At 39.3% G+C, this 24,405-nt stretch overlaps 1 protein-coding gene across 1 annotated transcript in view; it reads left to right on the forward strand.

The window, feature by feature from the left end:
* The first annotated feature begins 672 nt into the window (after positions 1 to 672).
* Positions 673 to 24,405, forward strand: part of LMX1A (LIM homeobox transcription factor 1 alpha) — a 203,802-nt gene continuing 180,069 nt past the window's right edge. The window contains exons 1-3 of the mRNA XM_069737436.1: positions 673 to 936; positions 2,824 to 2,903; positions 5,998 to 6,184. Of these exons, the coding sequence (XP_069593537.1) occupies positions 2,831 to 2,903; positions 5,998 to 6,184 (260 nt within the window). The 5' untranslated portion in view covers positions 673 to 936; positions 2,824 to 2,830. The remainder of the gene's footprint in view (positions 937 to 2,823; positions 2,904 to 5,997; positions 6,185 to 24,405) is intronic.

Below are 24,405 nucleotides of genomic sequence, written 5' to 3' on the forward strand. Positions count from 1 at the left end.
ATTGTCTCCCACCAATATTTCTTCATTGCAAATATCATAGGACAGAAAATAATGTATATTACCATAGAAAACAGATAGGAAAATCATTTGTCTAGAACAATCATTAGAATTTCATATCTAGGAAAGAAAGTTATAATGTGGTCTCAGTATAAGTATATAAGGCTCAGTATAAGGCTCCCTTTACATTTGAGTTGGATACTAATGACTATAATGAGAACAGTTACATGAATTCAGACAATGGCTGTTATCATTTACCAATAGATTCTTCAGTGACAATGTGATTTATTCAGATATGAGATAGGTTAATAAGGATCCATAACTTTCACATAGAGAAAAGTTTCCACCCCCCACTACCCCCAAATATCACAGCTGGGGTATAACTTTTAGCACTTTCCAATGTGATGCCTGCTGGGATAATAAAGCCATGATATCGAGAAGCGTGGAATGTCTGCACCTTTTTGTGATGTTAATCCCATAAAAGTTGACATAGAGATTCATGAAATCAAGGAGACATTGCTGCTACTGATATTTGCTGCAGGGTGAAATGCTGAGGAAGTGGGAAGGAAACTTGGACTGGTGCAAGAAATAAGAGCAGAGAAGAAGAAGAAGGAGGGGAATGTGGGAGAGGAAAGAGAAGGGACATTGGAAGGAACATCAGGAAGTTTGGCTCCCAGGCAGCAGGAGATACAGTGGAGGAGACACCACAAGTGACCAGCAGGACATGTGAGGAGGAGCAGGAGGGAGAAGGCTGCTGGATGGAGTGGAGGAGGCTATGGCCCCAGGGTCCCAGTGACAGGTGACCAGTAGCCACACAGCTGGGCAGGGCTCCGGGTAACCTGCAGCCTGGAGGAGGAGACAAGGCTCAGGACAGGAGCAGCTCTGCTCCCTCTCCTATCAGTATACCCATCGCTGGCTGTCAGTGTCTGCAGGAGCTGGGTGAGTGCTCTGTACCCCCTGCCCCGCCGGCCTGGGGTGCAACCATCCTTCCCTGGCACTGTCCTGTAGAAGTGGTGTCTGTTATTGCCCCTATGATGTGCTGTCCTCTGCCCAGGTGTGACTGGATATGTCAGCGCACGGTGTCTGCGGCGCACGGTGTCTGCACTGTGTGGGGTCACACTAGTCCGGGTCACCTGCTGTGTCCTCGCGGGCCTGCACCCCTGTGTAGGTGGCCAGACAGCTCCCAGTCATCGCCATGGTGGGTCATGGAATACAGGGAAAAGACAAATGTGTTATAGGAGTGACATCCAATACAGACCTGACAAAGCACGGACTGGAGTGATGTGTATGGGGGGCTCACACTGGGGGGACTGTGTATGGGGGGCTCACACTGGGGGGACTGTGTATGGGGGGCTCACACTGGAGGGACTGTGTATGGGGGGCTCACACTGGAGGGACTGTGTATGGGGGGCTCACACTGGGGGGACTGTGTATGGGGGGCTCACACTGGAGGGACTGTGTATGGGGGGCTCACACTGGGGGGCTCACACCGAGCAAAGGAAAGTTGTGATGGGAAACTCAGACTATACAGATGGACCAGCGATGTTCTGTTATCTGGGGCTCATAGCTGAATATTATGGATCTAGTACTGTATCTATCATCTGGTTACTACTGAATTATTTCTAGTATCAAGTTATTCATCTATCGGTAAATATTAATTTATACCTGTCTGCGCATCTATCTACAGTAGCTGACGGTTTATTATTATCCATTATCTATTTTTATTATATCTCTTAGTCTCATTTATCTATTTATCGGTCATCTATCTATCTAGTATGTAGTATGTATCTAGCTCATATCTATCACATATATATGTATCTATTATCTATCTATCAATCTATCTATCTATCTATTTATCTATCTCATATCTATCTATCTATCTATCTATCTATTATCTATCTATCAATCTATCAATCTATCTATCTATCTATCTATCTATCTCATATCTATCTATCTATCTATCATATATATATATGTATATATATATATGTATGTATCATCTATCTATCTGTCTATCTATGTATTATCTATCTATCTATCAATCACACACACACACACATATATATCTATATATATGTATCTCTTATCTATCTATCTATCTATCTATCTATCTATCTATCTATCTATAGATCTATCTATCTATCATATATATATGTATATCTATTATCTATCTATGAATTATCTGTCTATCTATTATCTATAGATCTATCTATCTAATATCTATCTATCTATCTATCTATCTATCTATCTATCTATCTATCTATCTATCTATCTATCTATCACATATATATGTATCTATTATCTATCTATCTATCTATCTATCTATGTATTATCTATCTATCTATCTATAGATCTATCTCTATATCTATTATTTATCTATCACATAAATATATATATATATGTATCTATTATCTATCTATGTATTGTCTATCTATTATCTATCTGTCTCTATATCTATCTATCTATCTATCTATCTATCTATCACATATATATATGTAATGTATGTAGTATGTATCTATCTATGTATTATCTATCTCTATATCTATTATCTATCTATCACATATATATATATATATATATATATATATATATATATAATCTATCTATCTATCTATCTATCTATCTATCTATCTATCTATCTATCTATCTATCTTCTCTGCTTACCTTTTTTCCGCTGTGTATCTATCAGAAAATTGCTCTTATGTAATAAGTTGTTACAACAAAAAGTTCTTTACAATTGAATCGTTGTCATCCCTGCACACAGATGTAATAATTGTATGGATGGAGCTGGCTCCTCGGTGATGGCTGTCTGTTTGTTCCCCTCAGTTTCACAATGCTGGATGGGCTTAAAATGGAGGAAAATATACAGAATGTCATTGACAAGTCGGCGGCTCTGTCTTTATTTGGTGAGTGACACCAGGGATTTAGGGCTGCGGTCAGGATATAACGGGACCCCCGGCTGTCGGGAGACTCCTGTGTTACCTTTCGTGGCTGAACCTTGGTCATCATCATTCATCTTCCTAATATAGTGAACAATAATCAAGAAGGTTCATCATGTTCTTACTATTATTATAATTATTATTAGTAGTATTAATAATTATAGTAATAATACAGCTCACACATAGAGTATACACTCGGGGGAATGTCCCGGCCATGGAGGGGGACCGTATTGGGTTTATATCAATTGATTACATCAGATTGGAGTCAGATTTCCGTTTGCTGTAATATTATGTGATATGACGATGTGTATATCGCTCTAGCTGAGCAGATTACAGTACACATTACCGGCACTTAATACCGGCTTTAAATAATTGCAAACACAAACTTTCTTTTATATTCTGGTATTAGTGGTAGTAATAATAATGCAGAGCCCAATGGGAGCAGGAGGAAATGTAATAACGAAAATTAACCCCTCAGTGCTGCCTGCCCGGGGGCGACACAGCGATCATCTGCCGCACGAAAAACCGCATCCTGCACCGACAGGAGAAGCGGGGCTCAGAGGAGGCGACGGTATATGTGGGGACAGATATAGACAGATACATGTGCATCTCTCTGTGTGTGTGTATATATATAATATATATATACAGAGATACATATACATCTATCTGTCTATCTCTGTCTACATATGCTCTTTCATCTGTCTGATGTTTTTTTGTCCCGGAATCCTTAATGGAATTTTAATGTTTTTTCAAATAAAGAAATTTGGACATTTTATCACAGGAGCTGGAGGTGAATTTTTTCAGTCTTTACCATATATATATATATATATATATATATATATATATATATATATATATATATATATATATATATATATATATATACATATATATATATATGTATATATATATATAATATATATATATACATATATATATATATATATACCTATGTGTATATATATATATACATATATATATATATATATACACACACACACATACAAAGCTTCTACATAGATGTAGCAGTGCCCAGGTTATCAATGCAGCAGTGCTTACCTTGTCATTTATATAATTTTTGTGAAAAATACAGCCAATCTACAGAAAATGTATGTAATGTGTGTAAATATGTGTATATTGTGTGTGTATACATATATATATATATATATATATATATATATATATATATATATATAGACACCGATAGGTTTATAGATACACATGTGGGTTTATAGATAGGATTAGGGTATCCATGAATATATTTTAGGCTTAACCCTGCTGTTCTGTTGGTCAAAAATGACCGACTTTGAACTTCAATATTCTTTAAAATATTCAAGATGCGGCTCTGAAACCCGTGGCCGACCGACCCATCCTCATTTAAGTCAATCAACCACAAGTTTCAGAACCGCATCTTGAACACCCCAAAAAATACCAAAGTTCAAAATAGGTCTCCCCAGACCGAACAGAACAGCAGGGTTAATACATTTTATATACAAGTAATGTATCCCATTTATGTGTGTATGTCCGAACATAATATACTGAGGATGGATGATGGGTAGATAGAGAAAAAAATAGATACATATAAATAGAAATAGAAATTAGACAAAGAGATAGATTACAAATAGATAGAAATTAAATAGAAAGGAATACAGAAACAAGATAGATAGATAGATAGATAAATAGATTGATAGATAGATAGATAGATAGATAGATAGATAGATATAATTAAAACTGACACAAATATCGGATGAATATTATTGAGACGATTTCATAGCATTGGATTTAGATGAATCAGCTGTGTATTTAAATGACTCTCATTTGTTTCTTTCTTTTTAATGATCCATCCTTCCACTGTGTGTATAGAGATTTTTATAGCATCAATGCAGAGTAATAATGTTCCCCATAGGGAGGGATTGTTTTATTTGCGGAGAAGGGAAAAGATCGCACCAGGATCGCAGCGACTCTGCAGAACGATTGAGTTTGAATATGTAATAATAATAATAATAATGATGTGAAGAGGGCTCTATGGAGCCTTCATACAGTTCTCTGCTGATATTTGTTCCCAATGATTGTGCTGTGCTGCGATGATCTGATCTCTGCACCCTGGGCTCCTGGCTCTGTGCACCTAATGTTACTACTTACTATACACTCTATGGACTACAGAAGATTCAGCAATAATAATAATATTGAATATCATATATGTATCACTCTTATATAATACTAGGTTCTTTTATGGGATGTTAGTCAGATCTTCTACCTACCCAAATGAAAGGCTCCTCATTCTATAAAAAAAGTATAAATGAGATCTCAGAACTGCCATAATGAAGAAAAACACATTATTAATTGCTGATAACTTGTACTTATGACTCCTGCTGTGCAGTATTATTATATAACTATGATATTGGTATATTTCTATTCTTTAGATGTCTGACTTGTTGGGACTCTGCTGTTTTTGGCAGATGAATTATTTTCTAGTAATATTTCTGCGCTTAGAGTCTGCCCCTGCCTTCTCTTCTGGCAGGATACCCCTACAGACTATATGTTCTCATTCTGGGGGCCGCAATAGTCCCTTATTGAACTTTTGGTGACGTTATAGGAGCATTGATGTCATTTCCACACTCTGTGTCTGCCAGTTATTTCAATTGTTGATTACAGTGGACTTGCATTCAATCAAAATGTATCTCACATCCACTGATAAAAAAAAAGTAAATAAGCAAAGAAAACTTTTTATGTTGGTAAAATTATAGACACATTTTTTTTCTGACTTTTTTTTTTAAATAAGTAATAGCTAAACAGTTCCTATGTGCCAGCAATGTACAGCAGAGATATAGGTCATTGGAATGAATATGTCTATATATAAATAAGTACACCCTGCATTATAGATACATGATTCTGATCTCTATTCACAGAATATTTTACTTCTCAATTGTTATAAGGGTTATTAAAATACCAATAATTTGACCCCCAGCTCCTGCTCTTCCCCCGTCCCCAGGGTGTTTTAGGATCACTTTAATAAAATCTGTGTTTTCTATGTTCTAGTGATATTGTTATTATATTACAGGGCGAGCCCTGGATCAGAAGTGGGTGTGCGAGGGCTGTGAACGTGTCATCTGTGACCGTTTCCTCCTGCGGATCAGCGACAGTCTCTGGCATGAACAGTGTGCTCAGTGCTGTGACTGTAAAGAACCCCTGGAGAGCAGCTGCTTCTACAGAGACAAGAAACTGTACTGCAGGACTGACTACGAGAAGTAAGTGCTAGACTGAGGCCTCAGCATTGTGTCCTGTCCCTGTATAGACTAGTCATATCAGTCCTGCAGAATGTCTTATGTGGCTATACAGGAGCTGTGCGGACTGGATATTGTGCTATGCAATGGCTTTCGTTGTTTCTTTTAGCTTTTTATACAGTTACAGACCTGCACGCCTTATATTATCTTCCCTGAAGTCCACCATTAGACAGTGTTATGTTCTTGTCTGTCAATAGTGTGTAATATTTGTTACAACATACAATAGTTTAAAATAACAACATTTTTAATCAAAAAGTTTTTGGAAAAAGATAGTTGAAAACTGTGCCATGTTCACACGTTCAGTATTTGGTCAGTTTTTTACCTCAGTATTTGTAAGCCAAAACCAGGAGACAAACAATCAGGGGAAAAGTATAATAGAAACATATGCACCACTTCTGCATTTATCACCCACTCCTGGTTTTGCCTTAGGCTGCCGTCACACTAGCAGTATTTGGTCAGTATTTTACATCAGTATTTGTAAGCCAAAATCAGGAGTGGAGCAAATAGAGGAAAAGTATAATAGAAAGATATGCACCATTTCTGCATTTATCACCCACTCCTGGTTTTGGCTTACAAATACTGATGTAAAATACTGACCAAATACTGCTAGTGTGACGGCAGCCTTACAAATACTGAGGTAAAATATTGACCTAATATAGAACGTGTTATTTCGGCTTAGTCAATGTTCATACATTCAGTATTCGGTCAGTATTTTACCTCAGTATTTGTAAGCCAAAACCAGGAGTGGAACAATCAGGGGAAAAGTATAATAGAAACATATGCACCACTTCTGCATTTATCACCCACTCCTGGTTTTGGCTTAAATACTGATGTAAAATATTGACCTAATACTGAACGTGTGATTTCGGCTTAGTCAATGTTCATACATTCAGTATTCGGTCAGTTTTTTACCTCAGTATTTGTAAGCAAAAACCAGGAGAGGAACAATCAGAGGAAAAGTATAATAGAAACATGTCACCACTCATGTATTTTTCAACCATTCCTGGTTTTGGCTTATAAATACTGATATAAAATACTGACCAAATACTGAACGAATGCGGACTAGGCCATGTTCATGCATTCAGTATTCGGTCAGTATTTTACCTCAGTATTTGTAAGCAAAAACCAGGAGTGGGTGATAAATGCAGAAGTGGTGCATATGTTTCTATTATATTTTTCCTCTGATTGTTCCACTCCTGGTTTTGGCTTACAAATACTGATATAAAATACTGAACGTGTGAACGTGGCCTTAAGGTCTCATGCAAATGTCAAAGTTTTTAATGTATGCAAACAATGGTAGCGGTGATATCAGTGTTCGGTCAGTGTGTCATCAGTGTTTTTCACATATGGATAAATAAATTACCAGCTTTTCCTATCCTTTGCAATATTAAATACGGATGGCACACAGATGACACAGAGATTCCATCCTTGTGCTGTCGGTGTTTTTCTTGGACCCATAGACTTATATTGGTTCTTTTCACTCATGCTGCTGAAAAAAATGGAAATATCTCCATGATTTCTGAAAGGACACACGATCGGTGAAAAAAGTGGACATGTGAATAGCAGCATAGGATTAAACACGTATGTGAAGCGCGGACATCTGAATGAGGTCTTAAAAGGAATTATCAATAAGTTGTCAAATGTTTATCAGGATAAAACAGAAATGAATGGCTGATAAATCTATGCTAACACATGCTCCTATTCATTTCTTTTATTTATGATTTCCTCCTGGGTGAGCATGATATATTTTTTCATCCATAAGAAGATAAAAAAAAAAAAATCAATAATCAATTCTCCAGTAATTCACAAAGATTAGTCATGTTTGTGTTGGGCATTGACCAATACTATCTATGCAAGATAACAGAATGCAACATTGTTACCAAAAGTGTAAGGCTGCCGTCACACTATCAGTATTTGGTCAGTATTATACCTCAGTATTTGTAAACCAAAACCAGGAGTGGAACATTTAGAGGAAAGTATAATAGAAACATATGCACCACTTCTGTATTTATCACCCACTCCTGGTTTTGGCTTACAAATACTGATGTAAAATACTGACCAAATACTGAGCGTGTGATGGTGGCCTAAATAATTAGTTTACTATACAGAAGGAAGCCTGTATGTATGTAATGCACATTTTTTGTGTCCTCCCTGTGCTGTCCACACAAACTAAGGGCAGTCTCACATGTCCAGATAATTCCGGTACCGGAAAAAATCGGTACCGGAATTATCCGTGTCCGTGTGCCCCTACGTTTCTGTGGCACATCAGTGTGGCACACGTGTGGCACACGTGTGCCGCCCGTGTGCCCACTGGGTACCACACGCACCGTGCTGGGTACCACACACACCAGTATCTGGTGCTGAAGCCGCGATTCATATCTTCCCTGCAGCAGCGTTTGCTGCAGAGAAGATATGAATAATAGTGTTTAAAATAAAGATCTATGTGCCCCCTGCCCTCCCACCCCCTGTGCGCCCCCCCGCTGTTCTGAAAATACTCACCGAGCTCCCTCGTTGGCTGTCGCTGCTTCCTGTTCTGGCCGCATCTTCTCCTGTATGCGGTCACGTGGGGCCGCCGATTACAGTAATGAATATGCGGCTCCACCCCTATGGGTGGGCGGGGGGCACATAGATCTTTATTTTAAACACTATTATTCATATCTTCTCTGCAGCAAACGCTGCTGCAGGGAAGATATGAATCGCGGCTTCAGCACCAGTAGGGGGGACAGCGCTTAATGTAGCGCTGTCTCCTGCACAGCACACGGACTGCTCGCAGCAGAGCAGGAGCCGAGTGTCATGCGTCTGTGCTCCGATTCTCTCGCACAGGGAGGATCGGAGCACAGCTGCGGAGGAGGCGGAGAAATGAATTTCTCCATCTCCTCCATTGCTGGGGTCCGCTTATAGCGCACATCACTCGGATGATATCCGAGTGGTGTGCGCTGTCTCACTCGCACCCATAGGCTTATATGGGTACGAGTGAGCCGAGAGTTTTCCTCGGTCCGAGACAATCGCAGCATGCTGCGATTGTCTCGGACCGAGGAAATTGGCACACAAAAAGTCGGCTGCTGGGAGCTGCCCCATATGGTAACATTGGTCCGAGTGCAATGCGATTTTTTATCGCATTGCACTCGGCCGTTTATAACGCCAGTGTGACGCCGGCCTAATGCATAAAAGCAGCCTGGAGACTTTATTTCCTCCATCTCCAGCACATGTGCATATAATGTGGAATTATCTAATCAGATCGGACCCAAGATTGGGTGAGCACCAGCAGGTTGCCATTGCCCAATCTTGATGGCCACGGCAATAGTGTTCATATTGTTGCTGGTAAAGTAAAGGGTGGATTATTGCTGCGAAACTCAATGTAGTTTATAAAAAAGGTATTAGGCAGCCGTCACACTATCAGTATTTGGTCAGTATTTTACATCAGTATTTGTAGCCAAAACCAGGAGTGGGTGATAAATACAGAAGTGGTGCATATGTTTCTATTATACTTTTCCTCTGATTGTTCCACTCCTGGTTTTGGCTTACAAATACTGAAGTAAAATACTGACCAAATACTGCTAGTGTGACGGCAGCCTTAGGGTAAGTACACACTGGGCATTTTTGCTGCTTTTTTATGCTAATTTTCAGCTTTATTTTACAGTACCAGCAAAGCCTATGAGATTTCAGAAATCTCATACACACACATTGATTTTTTTGTCACCAGGATTTTGTGCTTTGCTGCTTTTTTTGGACATAGAGCATGTCACTTCTTTCACAGTTTTTGCAGTATTTTTCACCCATTGGCTTGAATGGGTGTTGAAAAAAACATAGCAAAAATGCAGCAAAAACACAGGTATCATTATTTGCAGTCTTTTTTCCACAGAAAATTCGTAGACATTAGCATGGACAAAGAGACACAAGTTAGCCAAAAAAACGCACCAAAAAACGCACCAAAACCGCAACAAAACGCACCAAAAATGTACCTAAACCTGAGTTTTTGCCACAGCTTTGCTGCAGAAAAAAAAGCAGCAAAAACGCCCAGTGTGAACTTACCCTTAGTTTGGTCTCTGGCAGTTCCTTAAATGTTGGTATATTAGCATACACTAATACTGGGTGTACTATAAGTTCCCATGAAAAGGTACAGTAGTATAATTTGTTATTAAATAAGTTATGCAAAAGTGGGCATGACTACTACCTTAAGGCCGGGATCACACATACGCGAGATACGGCCGAGTCTCGCAGGTGAAATCCTTCCTCTGGCTCCGGCACTCCGAAGCGGAGCGTGCAGCCGCACAGCAATACATGGAGCCGCACGCTCCGCTCTGGAGTGCTGGCGCCAGAGCTGGGTTTTCACCTGCAAGACTCGGCCGTATCTCGCGTATGTGTGATCCCGGCCTAAAATTGTATTTCTTTACTTCTTATTAATTAATATATTACTGGTCATCATGGAGGCTTAATTCTCACAAAAATGTAGTTTATCTTAAAATGAAAAAGTTGTAGATATAAAAAGATATCCGGATACAGAAAAATTGAACTCAACAGCAATACAACTTCAATGGCTTCTGTTGTGTTATATGTTAAAAGGGTTATCCTGGACTATTTGTATTTTCTTTTGCTATGGGCCTAATAACTACTAACTACCTGCCCGTTGTGCCTGGCACCAGTCTTTACCGGCACAGTGCGGTCACAGACTGCTTCTGCCAGAGATCCACCAGCTTCTGCTGACGTCATGTCGACAGGACAGGGTCTTCTTTTCTGCTCTGCTCTGTAGACAGGACATGACTGCCAAAGTGATGGTGATTGACAGCTGCCTAACTGCGGGGAGTTGACTGTCAATCAGCATAACATCGGCAGTCATGTCCAATCGACAGAGCAGCCTGGAAGAAGATCTTCCTGTTGATGTAGAGCAGCTGTATCGCCATCAGGAGCGGTTGGTGATCGCTCTGAGCCGGCGCCGGCTAGAAGAGGCAGGTAGTTGCCTCTGTTAGCAACTACCAGATTGTTAGTATTTAGGACTATAGTAAAACAAATAAAATAGTTCTGGACAACCCCTTTAAAGGGTCCATACAGTGAAAATAAGTTATCACTTATCTGCAGGATATGTGACTACTTGCTGATTGCACATGTCCAACTGCTGCGACCCGCACTGATGGAAGAACAAGGAATGTTTATCCACGATGTAGAATTTTATCCCTGTTATAAAATGTAACAGCAAGCCAGACGCTCGACCACTGCAGCATTTATTCTTCGCAGGGCTGCCGGAAAGATCCGAACACAGGGCTCGGCAGCCCAGTAGGGAATGAATGGAGCTGCTGTCAAACATGTACACGGCTGCTCCATTCTACTGGGGATAAACGTTACCCCTTCTGCCGATCGGTGCGGGTCCCAGCAGTAAGGCCAGCATCACACTATCAGTATTTGGTCAGTATTTTACATCAGTATTTGTAAGCCAAAACCAGGAGTGGATCAAATAGAGGAAAAGTATAATAGAAACATATGCACCACTTCGCATTTATCACCCACTCCTAGTTTTGGCTACAAATACTGATGTAAAATACTGACCAAATACTGCTAGTGTGACACCGGCCTAAGAACTCCACAATCAACTAGTTATTACCGATCTTTTGGAGAGATGATAACTTGTTTTCTCCAGACAACCCATTTAACGTTCTGCATTGCCACTTATTTCTTGTACATGCTTGTTCGTCTGACCAATGGTGGTTTTCTGCCTCTGACATGGGAGAAACACTGGAAGTAAACTAATGGCAGTTTTCTATGGGATCATTCCCAGTATCAGGCACATCGATGGTCATTCTGGACCGGTCCTGGAGCTGGACCATAAAATGTTGCATGGAAGCCTGTGGTCAGACACAACTGGTTTATGTGAACCAACCCTAAGAGTCTACGCCATGTCTCTTACTGTGGACTAATATAGTTATAATTTTGTTTAAATGGACATTTTTTATTTAAGCCATTTGGAAGACACAATAGATAAATAAAAGACATAAAAATCTGATACGTAAAGGAGACCCATCAGTTCGACTGACATGTCTATGTCATTAAGTACGTGTATTCTTCATGAAATGACAATTCCAGATCTTCTTTTATTAGAAATCTACACTGTGTAGTTGCTCTGTTAGTCCTCCATAAAATGTACAAATAAATTGACAACTAGGGGTTTTTAGTTGGGGGTTTCCTTTCCCCCTCTACACACATTGACACTGTCCTAAGCTGTGAAGGGAAACACCCTTTAAACAAGACTAATGTCCGACTAGCAATGTATTCTTTATAACAATAAGGAACACAACAGAGAGTTCTGAAATTACGGTATATCTTTCAGAATTGTTATTTAAGAGTCTTTTACTAAAACAGACGCGTCAGGATTTATAACAGAGGACCATGGGAACAACGCACATAAATAGGTAAAATATTACATCTCTGCAAAATGGGTTAAAAAACAAGTTTTCTTCAAACATTAAAATACATTTGTAAAAAGGGACATTTTTCAGATATGGGAAATTATATGGAATTTACCATGTTGTGCTGCACACACTAGACCAATGTCAATGTGTATGTGGATTTTTGTTGCTAAAAATGTCACAAAATTGCAGTTACAGCTGATTCGCTTCTTCAGAAATTTCAATGCAGGACTGACCAAAATTAGACGTGGAGCAAATATGCACAAATGTCAGCGAAATAGTCAACAAGTGTGGCATTTCCAACTCAATATCTAAAATAAAAAAGTCATTTTTTGATGTATAAATGTGTCTAATTATCTTCACAATCCGGGCAAGATCAATTCTTGTTACACGAATCAATGACAATGAAATCTGCTTATAATCTCTAGAGGCCCCAGAACCTCACAATTAGGAACATAGACAGAATATCGCAGCACAATTCAGGACTTTGTGCTGCTCAGGGACGGGGGATTTCTATCTAAATATTGCCTGCACTTGCACATTTTCAGGAATTAATGTTTGATATTTAATGACAATGTCAGGTCACATTTTGTCCAATTTATTAGGATATACAAAATGTTCCATCATTTTAGTGTCAGGTAATGGAACTGATAGATATGATCCACCTTTATAATATGCTTTCATATATCACAGATACATCCTCAGGGACAGGCTTCTGCCATCAGTACGGCCATTTTTTAGTGGTTGTATTATTATATTTCATTTTTTACAACACATCCAAGTACTGTGCACTTCTCGGCACTACTGTACCTGGCTGCACTCCATGACCTGATCTGTCCAAGGTACTGAATGGATTGATGAGCCATACTATATACAGTAATGAGCTCCTCTCTATAGGACACATTATGGCACTGAGTAGTCCAGGTGGAGAAAACTGATTTCATGTTTGCTAGGGTAGGTTTACACAACCGCGTTCTCCACATCCGAGAAAAACAATCTGATCATTCTGATCAAACTTTGATCACAGTGGCATCAGACGTGGAGAGAAGAAAAAAGTTTCTCCACCTTCTCCATTTTGTCAGTCCAAAAAAATCGGATGGCAATCGGATGCCATGAGTGCAGTCTGATTTTTTTCATGGACCCATAGACTTGCATTGACAATTTTGATCTGACACTCAGATCCAAATCCGATGTTTTTCCAATTTTTTTTTTGCTTCCACTCAGTCCAAGGAAAAAATCAAATAAAGCAGAACCCGGCACTCAAAAGGAAAAAATCAGACTTGTGTACAGCCCCATAGAATATCATAGGTACGAGTGCTATCTGTGAACACCGCTGAGATCACTCGTCCAAGAACGGTTGTGTGCACGAACCCTTACTATGAGGTTACTGCAGAATTACAATTATTGATGTCAGTGTCTCCATCATTAAATCTCATGGCAGCAGTAGAGTAACAATTCTTAAAAAGTGATGAAGTTTCTGAGGTTTAGAAGCTCATAGACTTTGGGTTTTGACTAATTCAGATACAGATATGACTCAGTAATTATACTTCTTTTTAATAACGCAGTAGCACAATGTTTTGTAGGTTAATATTAGATATATATGTTTTATTTCATTTTCTTGGTCTTTATATGGTGGCTATGCACCCATTGGAATGGATATGTTCTCTAACCATATACTTAGGGGGTGATTCATTAAAGGAAATCTGTCACCACATTTGAACTATCTAAGCTATTAATATGGGCATACAGGTTATAGATGGCTGAAAACAGTCCTTCCTGTGTGTCTCATATCAGATGCTTTTGTTGTTGAGAAATCATCTTTTATTACTTTATATGAGTGACCTCTTCCATGCTCCGGAACGGAGGGAGCCTGGAGATAACTCTGCCTCCAGAGATTATGTTACATGAAGGGGAGTTACCAGTGTGATGGCCACGCTCTGCTCTCCTGATCTACCTGCGGAGAGACTTCCTGTAAAATAATCTCTGGAGGCAGAGTTATCTTCCAGGCAGCATCCTACCCATAGCCTGGGAGAGGTCATATACATGTAAGACAAAAGTGGATTTCTGTAGAATAAGACATCAGTTTGCAGATATCAAGGTATCATTTATTCAGCTTCCTATGACCTGCATGCCCATATAGATGGCTTAGGAGGGTTGAACCTACTGATTGTTACCCTACAAGATGCTTTAAGTGAGAAATCTGGTGTAAACACATGAATAAATCAGTGTTTTTGCGCAAAAATATTACGACTTTTGGTGTTTATGCAGGAGACTCGACCAGCCTCGCCAGTATGGGTATAGCATTGGTATGGCATAGGTGGGACTGGCCATGGTCACATCCATCTGTCAAATTCATAAAAAAGTGGCGTAACTTACTCCATAAATGTACGTCATCCCCGGGTACAGACTATCCTGATTAATTAAGATGTTTTATGAACCAGGTTAGTGTTCTCCAGCCAGTGTTTCATTAAGACTGGCGTGCATTATGCTAGTCTTAATCAATCTCCCTGACTGTGTTGAACACAACCACGATTCACTAAAGCTTTTACTCCAAAAAGTAGTCGTAAAAGCTTTGAGAACTCGCAATATGTTGCCACAACTTGGAGTTGTGCCAAAAATATACTACTTTTGGCATTTTAATGCATATTTCTTCTAGCTCTGTTGAAAAGGTAGGAGCTAGGGTGAGAGGGGTGCGTAGAATTGGTGTGACGCCACAGCTCATCTAATTCAAAACTGGGGTAAGATTTCTGTCTTATAGTAAGGAGGCGCATGGCACTCATTAGAGGCTTCACTTTCATGAAGAGATGTGTGTCTCTTCATGAATCAGGAGTGTCTGACTCCAACACATCCCCTCATCAAGACTAGCAAGAAAATTGCCGGTCTTGATGAACCAGGGCCATAGTTGTAGCTAGATGTGCCTTCACTGTGGGAAAGGCTTTAGGATGATTCCTTAGCCTTATATTTAAAACCACGTGCAAAGCAGAGTGATTTGTTGGCAATTACTCTGATTTTCAGCCCCGTGGGCACATGCCACATGAGCTTCCCTAGGCACACATCTGGTTGACTAAATAATGTGAAATAATCACTTCCATCTATTTTATATTCATAGAGGTTTACTATGAATACTTTGCATGAGGGACAATATTGCGTCCAACTTGTAGGATTGCAGGGTGCACCATATGTTCTCTGTCAGCTAGTTTTACTTCAATTCAATCATGTCTGTCTGGATTGGGGCTTCTTAAAGGGGTTTTCCCACAAATAAAGCTAATTTTAATCAATAAATCTTTGAATAATAATATGTTCCCCAATTAGATGTATTTATATAAAATATTCCTGTGCTGAGATAATCTTATAAATGTGCCCCTACTGTGTACTGTGTAATGGCTGTGTCTGACTGTACAGGCACATGGTCTGATGAAACCACATCTCCGGGGCAGGGGAGGAAGCAAAAGACCATACAGACATTACAGCACGGGATCACAGATCATTCTTTCTGTGAGGTAAAACCTGTTTAAAAACAGGCAGGGAAATATTTTACCTCACAGAAAGAATCAGCTATGATCCCCTGCTGTAATGTATGTATACTCTTTTGTGTCCCCCATGCCCAGGAGATGTGGTATGATCAGAACATATTCCTATATGGTCAGACACAGCCATTACACAGTACAAAGAAAGGACACAGGTTTCCTCACAAAAGGAATCAGATGCAATCCCATGGTGTTGTCTGTACATTTTTTTTAACACATCCAATTGTGAAACTTATTTTTATTCCAATATCAATTAATTAAAATGTTGATTAAAAGTAACTTTATTTGTAGAAAAACCCTTTTAAGTACACTATGATTTCTTGAATTTTTAAAGTCAGATTTTTTTATACACTATTTTTTGTTTTGAGAAGCCAATGGAGGCACTTATAAAATGCCACAGGTAGAGAATATAGTGTTTGGGGAAAAATATAGGCACCCCAAAAATGCATTAAAAGTATGAAGTAATGACACAAAAAGTGTGGCTTGTATTGTATTTTATATTCTGCTGATGACTTACAACCAATTTCTAGTTGCAGAGAAAAAACATAGAAAAAGTGACATAAAAAATGCAAAAAAATGTATATAAGTGACCATTTCTCCAATAAAAAGAGGCTTGGAACCCCTCAGAAGTTTTAGTCATGCAGTATAGCCTTAAGAGGAGAATACACTGATGGGTGTACTGTAGATCCTGCTCCTCATAGTAATATAAGTGTATTCATAATAGTAGAGATAGTACAAGATAAAGCAAAATAAACAAGCTGCTATGTAAATGACCAAGAATATACTGTATATGTTCCCAGTGGTAAATCTATCTTTCTCATTTCTGTTTTGTTTGAAGACATGTGGAATTTATTTCCCTTTTGCCCAAATATACGTAGACGTGGTTCTGTATTTGTTGGTTCAGTACTTAGTGACGATGTTGAATATTTCTAGAAGGACTTTTATTCTCGTCTACAGATAGTTTTGCTTAAGGGGTTAATTAGCTCTTTGAACCTGCTGCTTTCTACACTCTGAGGGATCACCGAAGCTATTTCTGGAATGTCCGAGTGGGCCATAGTAAGAAGACCCCGCTGGGTGTCAGCCCCGTGGCTACAACCTTTGCCATCCTCACAATCCCTGGGTAAAAAAAACCACTGTCTCTGGCCACTTTCCTCACCTCTTTTGAGTTAAAAGGTGAAAAAAAGTTTTAAAGTTTTCTCATTGGTGATGTAAAAAAAAATGTATAAATCAAATATATGATAAGACATGGATAGGAGGCCAGATCCAAGATTATTTTCATTCAATTATTACATTTGATAAATTGTATTTAAAAGAGATTTTAAAAATTTGGTGAACTGTTGATGGTTTGATGTAAATTAACACACAAATGGAGTACATTTCTGACACTGGAGCATGGCAGCTAAAAATTCAAGGCCAAGCCAATGAATTTGGGGCAATTTACTTAAGTGCACCATGGATCAAGACTGGTGGACGAAGCACCAACCTTGATGATTTGGACCTTTAATGCATAGGAAGGCCTCACTAACATGGGAAAAGTAACTGCACTCTAACCAGTTGGCATACACATACGGGCCACATGCAGCCCATAGGAGCCCACCCTGACGTCAATGCTATAGGGGTGGCTTCTGCATGGATCGCTTTCTTAGGTCAGGTACATATGGCTGTAGAATGTCCAATTCAAGAGAATGGGGTCGATTATGCAAATGGAACTCTGATCACACTCTCATCAGTGTTTTATCAGAGTATCAGCATTTTTTGTGATCCAATTCTCTCGAATGAGAAGATATTGAAAAAATTGTCTCCATCTCCTCCATTGTGTCAGTCTGTGGAAATCAGGCGGCACTCAATGACATCCGAGTACAGCCCGATGGTTTGCACGCACTCATTGACTTGCATGATTCGAATATCAAAATTCGGGCATGCTGTGATTTTTTTCCGCGGACATCTGCATGGCCCCATAGACAAGTGCTATCCCTCAAAACGACAGATATCACTCATCCGATTATTACGGTCATCTGCACGAGCCCTTGGGATGTTTGGCATTTTGGCTGTATAGTAACATTTGCTGGACCATGGACCCAAAGTTCTATATGCCAAATATGATGCTGGTATATTCTTTTGGGGCAGAATTAATTTTCTCTCTAGACTCCAGTGCATGGGTGCAACTATTACCCCTGCAAGCCCAAATAGCTACACCTCGGTAGAAGTCTGGAAGTAATACTTTGGAGCTTACAAAGACTGCAGGGCATTCTAGGTGGACCAATAATTGGCTGTACAAGTGTTGCTAGACATTGTAAGCAATCAGCTGACAAATGAGCTAAACGATCAATCGCTGGCTGATCATACAGTATATACTTTTTTCACATATAAATACTAGATGTGGTCTTGACAATGTAAAAACTGTATGCTGACCAAACAATTTTATGAACGATCATTTGTCCCCATACAGTTTGCAATGGACCATGTAAAAATTTGTTGATCAACTTGTTATACATTTAGTAAAAATCTGCCATGTAAACCTGCCAACAAATGAGAAAGAAAATAATATTTGGTTCCTGAGACTCCAAGATTTTCATAAATATTTTATGTGCCATTTTTTGTCTAGTGTGTTTATGCCAGTTGTGGAAAATAAAACCTGAAAAAACAACTGATTCACGTCTCCGTCCAAAAGGTTTTTTTCCCCATAAAGTAAAGTTTACATCCAATGCAACTATAAGCAATAATCCGCGTTTCAGACAATATAATTGGGATTCGGAATTAGACTAACTCTTAAAAATAAAAGATATGTTTAAAAAATGTCTGTTTCACATAAAGTAAAGTTGACGGCCAAGAAAAAAAAATGACGGTGTTTTTCTACCATATATCTTTCAGTGTATTTCTTTTAATTCTCTTCCTTAGCCGCGGGCTGGCAGTGTCTTCCTACTGTGACCTTACAGCTCCTACTGTGACTCTCACAATAACCGCCAGCCCTACCTCTCTCTTTTCCTAAGTCTGGAGACTAATGTGACTCCGTGGAGACTATTCTCTGTGTGACAGCGCAACAAATCTCATTTAGTAAAAGTTATCAGTAAGCAGTGATGCTAACTGATGGATCTTCCCACTTGGAAGATAAATCACCCATTATTATTCATCTGCTGGAGTCCAGTTATAAAATCCAGGTAAAAAGACCTGAATATATCTGGTATGAAGAAATCATTTATTTATAGACAATCAAGGCTAATATTATACCTCCACATTTTCTGAATATACTAGACAAATTTCCTAAATAGTCGTTATCTTATATAGTCCTTTTATTGCAGTAATGCATTGTTCACCTCAGTGGCATAAGAGTCTTATGGGCCCCGGTGCAAGATTTGGACTGGACCCCCCCATCCTGGCATAGAAATATGTCCTCCATCCTGGTATATATGCCCCTCATCCTGGCCCCATCCTGGTATATAAATCCCCCCATCCTGGTATTCATGTCCCTTATTCTGGGCCTCATCTTGGTATATACATCCCCCATCCTGGTATATATGTCCCATATTCTGGGTCCTATCCTGGTATAAACATCCCCCATCCTGGTATACATGTCCCTTATTCTGGGCCTCATCTTGGTATATACATCCCCAATCCTGGTATATATGTCCCATATTCTTGGTCCTATCTTGGTATAAACATCCCCCATCCTGGTATACATGTCCCTTCTTCTGGGCCCCATCTTGGTATATACATCCCCCATCTTGGTATATGTCCCTTATTCTGGGCACTGATATATATATCCCCCATCCTGATATATATGTTCCTTATCTTGCCTGGGCCCCATCCTGATATATATATCCCCCATCCTGGTATATGTCCCCGCTGTTATTTAATCTATAGAAAAAATAAACAATTATATTCAGTTCCTATCCGCTCCCCCACCGTACGGCATCCTCTTCTGAAGCCGGCAGCTGACTTCATCATGCAAGCGATGGGAAAGCATGATGTCACTGTCATGCACTCCTAGTCACGTGCAGGCCGAAGTCAGCTGCTGGCCTCTGATTGGCTGGCAGCATGTATTGCCGCACACAGACCTGACAGGTCTCTGCGCCGCAATACACTTCAGCTGAATGTGTGTCCTAGAACGCACATCCAGTTGAAGTTACTGCTGATGTCGCAGGCCCCCACCCTCATGGGCTCAGTCACGGTTGTGACCTCTGCAACCATAGTTGTTACCCCGCTGGTTCACCCAATCATGTGTTTTTTCTGAAAGACTAATACATATGAAGTCAACATTTGGAGTATGCACCATATAAAATATACCGATAGGCTTAGAGTGAATTATATGGCTGTATAGTACAGTTTAAAGACTTGTTCTCACCTTGTATCTTCAGAAGCCTCTTGGGTTCCTAGTTTCCAGGGTTGGAGCACTCCTTGTCCAACCTGAGCACTCTCTGAGGTTGCTCTCAGGGTCAGCTTTCTCTCTGTAGCATGGAAAAAGTGCAGGGGAACTGAAGCTGGCCAGATCCAGCGATCCGTCCAGGGTCAGAGCAGTGTGAGAAGTCTCGAAAGCGTAGAGCCTGCAAGTGGCGCATGTTTCTTTCCTAGATAACATGCCACCAAAGATCTCCTGTGGATGTAGGCTTGTACAAATCCATCTGTCTTCATGTAATCCCAGACAGATTCGACGATGTTGAGATCGGGGCTCTCTGGGGGCCATAGCATCACTTCCAGGACTCCTTGTTCTTTTTAACACTGAGGATAGTTCTTAATGACATTGGCTGTATGTTTGCAGTTGTTGCCCTGCTGGAGAATGAAACCAATCAGATGCCTCCCTGATGGTATTACATAATGGATAAGTATCTGCCCGTATTTCTCAGAATTGAAGACACCATTAATCCTGACCAAATCTCCAGCTCTATCTACTTATCTACCATGCTTCAATGTTGCCTGCGGACTCTCATTATTGTACTACTTTCCAGTCCTTCCACCAAAAAACTGTTACAGCCAAATATTTCACATTTTTGTTTATCAGTTTTGACTGCAATTCTTTCATGAAAACCACTTCTGACTAGACTTTCCCAAACAATAGAGGGTATAGCTGGGTTCCACTAGTTGGTTCCAGTTCTGTGTTGATGACACTTTTGGACACCTTCCAATTTTGAAGAGAAGAATGCAAGTTGTGTCTCTCACCTGCTGCACCAAATTTCCTGGGTCAACTACTTCTACTACATCTATGGTGCTTAACATTACCCATTTCTTGGTGCTTCTTCAAAAGAATGTGAGCATCACACCTTGAAATCCCAGCCTGCCTTGAAATCTTTGCCTGGGAAAGACTTTGTTGATGCAGTATAACTATCTTGTTTCTTGTTTCTGTGCTCAGTCTTATCATGGTGACATGGTGACATGTGACATGAACCTGTCTTCCACAACCTCACCTTTGTAGCAGAGTCGGTTTGTTCTTCACCCAGTTTTAAGCCTCCTACAAAGCTTCTTCTGTTTAAGTTAATGACTGTGTTTCAACCTACATATGAAAATGACGATCATACTCTCCAGTTTGGTTACTCTGACCCCGGACTGTAATCGTACAAAATCCCTGACTAAGAGCAAGGGTTCCTAGAAGAATGGATGCTGTTTTGAAGGCAATGAGTGGTCATCACACCAAATATTGACTTGATTTATATTTGTTAATTTTCTTTGCATTGTTAATCGTTAAGGGTAAACTACTAACCCTTCTATTCATGAAAGCATTCTAACTTTGCAGATTTTTTTTCCAGACTTGTCTAAAAATTTTGCACAGTTATTATTATTTCTTTTTAGAGCACCATTGATTCATGGTGCTGTACATGAGAAGGGGTTACATACAAAATACAAATAACAATTAATGTACAAACTTTGTACAGGATAATGGGGAAGTTATCTATCTTGCTCCTTCTCTCTCTGTAAGCCATAATCATCAACATTAACAGAAATAAACACTTGAAATAGATCACTCTGTGTGACTCTATATAATTTATGAGTTTCACTTTTTGTATTGAAGAACTGAAGTAAATTAACTCTTTGATGATATTCTAATTTTGTGAGAAGCACCTGTACATATATCTATGGAGGCCCCTCATTTCATTCAGTTTGATATACGGTACTTTTTTATTTAAAGGGAGCTCAACACAGATGTACGGTATTTAACACTTCCATACATCTGGGGCATGCTTGGTAGACTGTTTAAAGTGATATGGATAACTAAAATGCCTGAACGCAGTGTGAACCTTGCCGTAGTCTGTCATCATATCACAGACTGATTTATGATATACGGTACATCATTCTGTGTCCCATTTGCACATGACACTAAATAGCAGCGTGAAGCCTACTAATGAATGTCTATGGCAATAGCAGTGAATTCATTCATACACTCTTTTACAGCTCATAAACACATTAGATGGTAAACCAAGCGCTTTATTAATTCAGTTTTGTGGAATCGATATTTGCAATGGCATTTTTTTTACATTGACAAAAGTTGACCCTACACTGCATGCCTCTTTAACAAGGACTGTCCTAGAAAAGATACAATAGACCAACCACACGCCCAGCTACAAATGCGCTGTAGTGATGAGGCATGCACCTAAGACTCAGTGCACATTGATTTTTGCTATTTATCCTCAACAGGTCTGTGTGCGTGAATACATTTGTCAAAAAATAAATAACCTGTAGCATAAATTGATGCCATTTGGATTTAAAATCTGCAGCGCTGGTCAGTTTATGCTGAAAGTTTTCTTTGACGTGCATAGATAAGATTTCCTAATATTTTATCCATAATGCTCGTGCCTATATTTCTGTGTAATAATTAATGGAGAAGTTTGTTAAATTAATATTGAGATAATGCCCTTGTAAAATATGTATTGTGCCAACTACTTCTCATATAAGTGGCGTGAACAGCCCTGCATGACGACCCACCAGAGGATTCTCCTGTTCTCCTGTGGGCCAGTCCAAGCCTGCGCTGGTACTATAAGACACAGTGGATTATGATCCGTGTGTACACTTTTTAACATGCATTCACTATCAAAGTCTATTCGCATTTGAGTGGGCATTGCAAGATTTTTCTGAGGTTTACATCTGTAGAAATTGAGTCATAGTCCCTTGACTATATGACCCCAATTTTGCCAGGCAGACAGTGCTGCAAAACAATATTGCTAATTGTGATTACGAACACATTGTGAATGTAGAGAAAGAAATACTGACAACAATAGCACAAAACATATATATATATATATATATATATATATGGATAAATCATTGAGGACTTCATTTTTTTTTGTAATTCCAAGGAAAGAAGGGCATCGCGCTACCAATATCACACGTGAGCCGAGCAGAATGTTGGATAATGTTTCATAACCAAGCGTCACTCGGTGCTCCTCACCAGCCTGGCACATGTAACCTTCTGCACAGTCTGTTCCTGATGTACATCTGAGTCCTGCTCCCTCCTTCCATGCTTTCAGCAGCACGTAATATGCCAGTGCTACACTAAGACGTTGCTGGCAGATGTCGCACCAGTACAGACACAAAACGTTTGATTTTGGTGCATGTGTAACCTGGAAGGAAATAAATCTTGTTGGCATTGACCTTTCAAGTTGTGATGTTACCATACTAGGTATATTATTATTAATTGTTTTATTTATTTTATTCACTGATACATGGTTATTAATTCCACAGCGCTTTACCGACATTATCGGCACTGTCCCCATTGGGGCTTCACAATCTCAATTCCCTATCAGTATGTTTTTGGATTAATTATATTAATGATAGGAACAATAATTGGGGTAATTGTGAAAAAATAAAATGGCATGCACATGTATTGAAATGTTAAAATTAGAATTGAGGGAATTTATTCAGGTGGAATTGAATTCTATTTGAATTACAGGTCCTTCTCAAAAAATTAGCATATAGTGTTAAATTTCATTATTTACCATAATGTAATGATTACAATTAAACTTTCATATATTATAGATTCATTATCCACCAACTGAAATTTGTCAGGTCTTTTATTGTTTTAATACTGATGATTTTGGCATACAACTCCTGATAACCCAAAAAACCTGTCTCAATAAATTAGCATATCAAGAAAAGGTTCTCTAAACGACCTATTACCCTAATCTTCTGAATCAACTAATTAACTCTAAACACATGCAAAAGATACCTGAGGCTTTTATAAACTCCCTGCCTGGTTCATTACTCAAAACCCCCATCATGGGTAAGACTAGCGACCTGACAGATGTCAAGAAGGCCATCATTGACACCCTCAAGC

The sequence above is a fragment of the Ranitomeya imitator genome, chromosome 8 (genome assembly GCF_032444005.1).
Source record: "Ranitomeya imitator isolate aRanImi1 chromosome 8, aRanImi1.pri, whole genome shotgun sequence".
Lineage (NCBI taxonomy): Eukaryota > Metazoa > Chordata > Amphibia > Anura > Dendrobatidae > Ranitomeya > Ranitomeya imitator.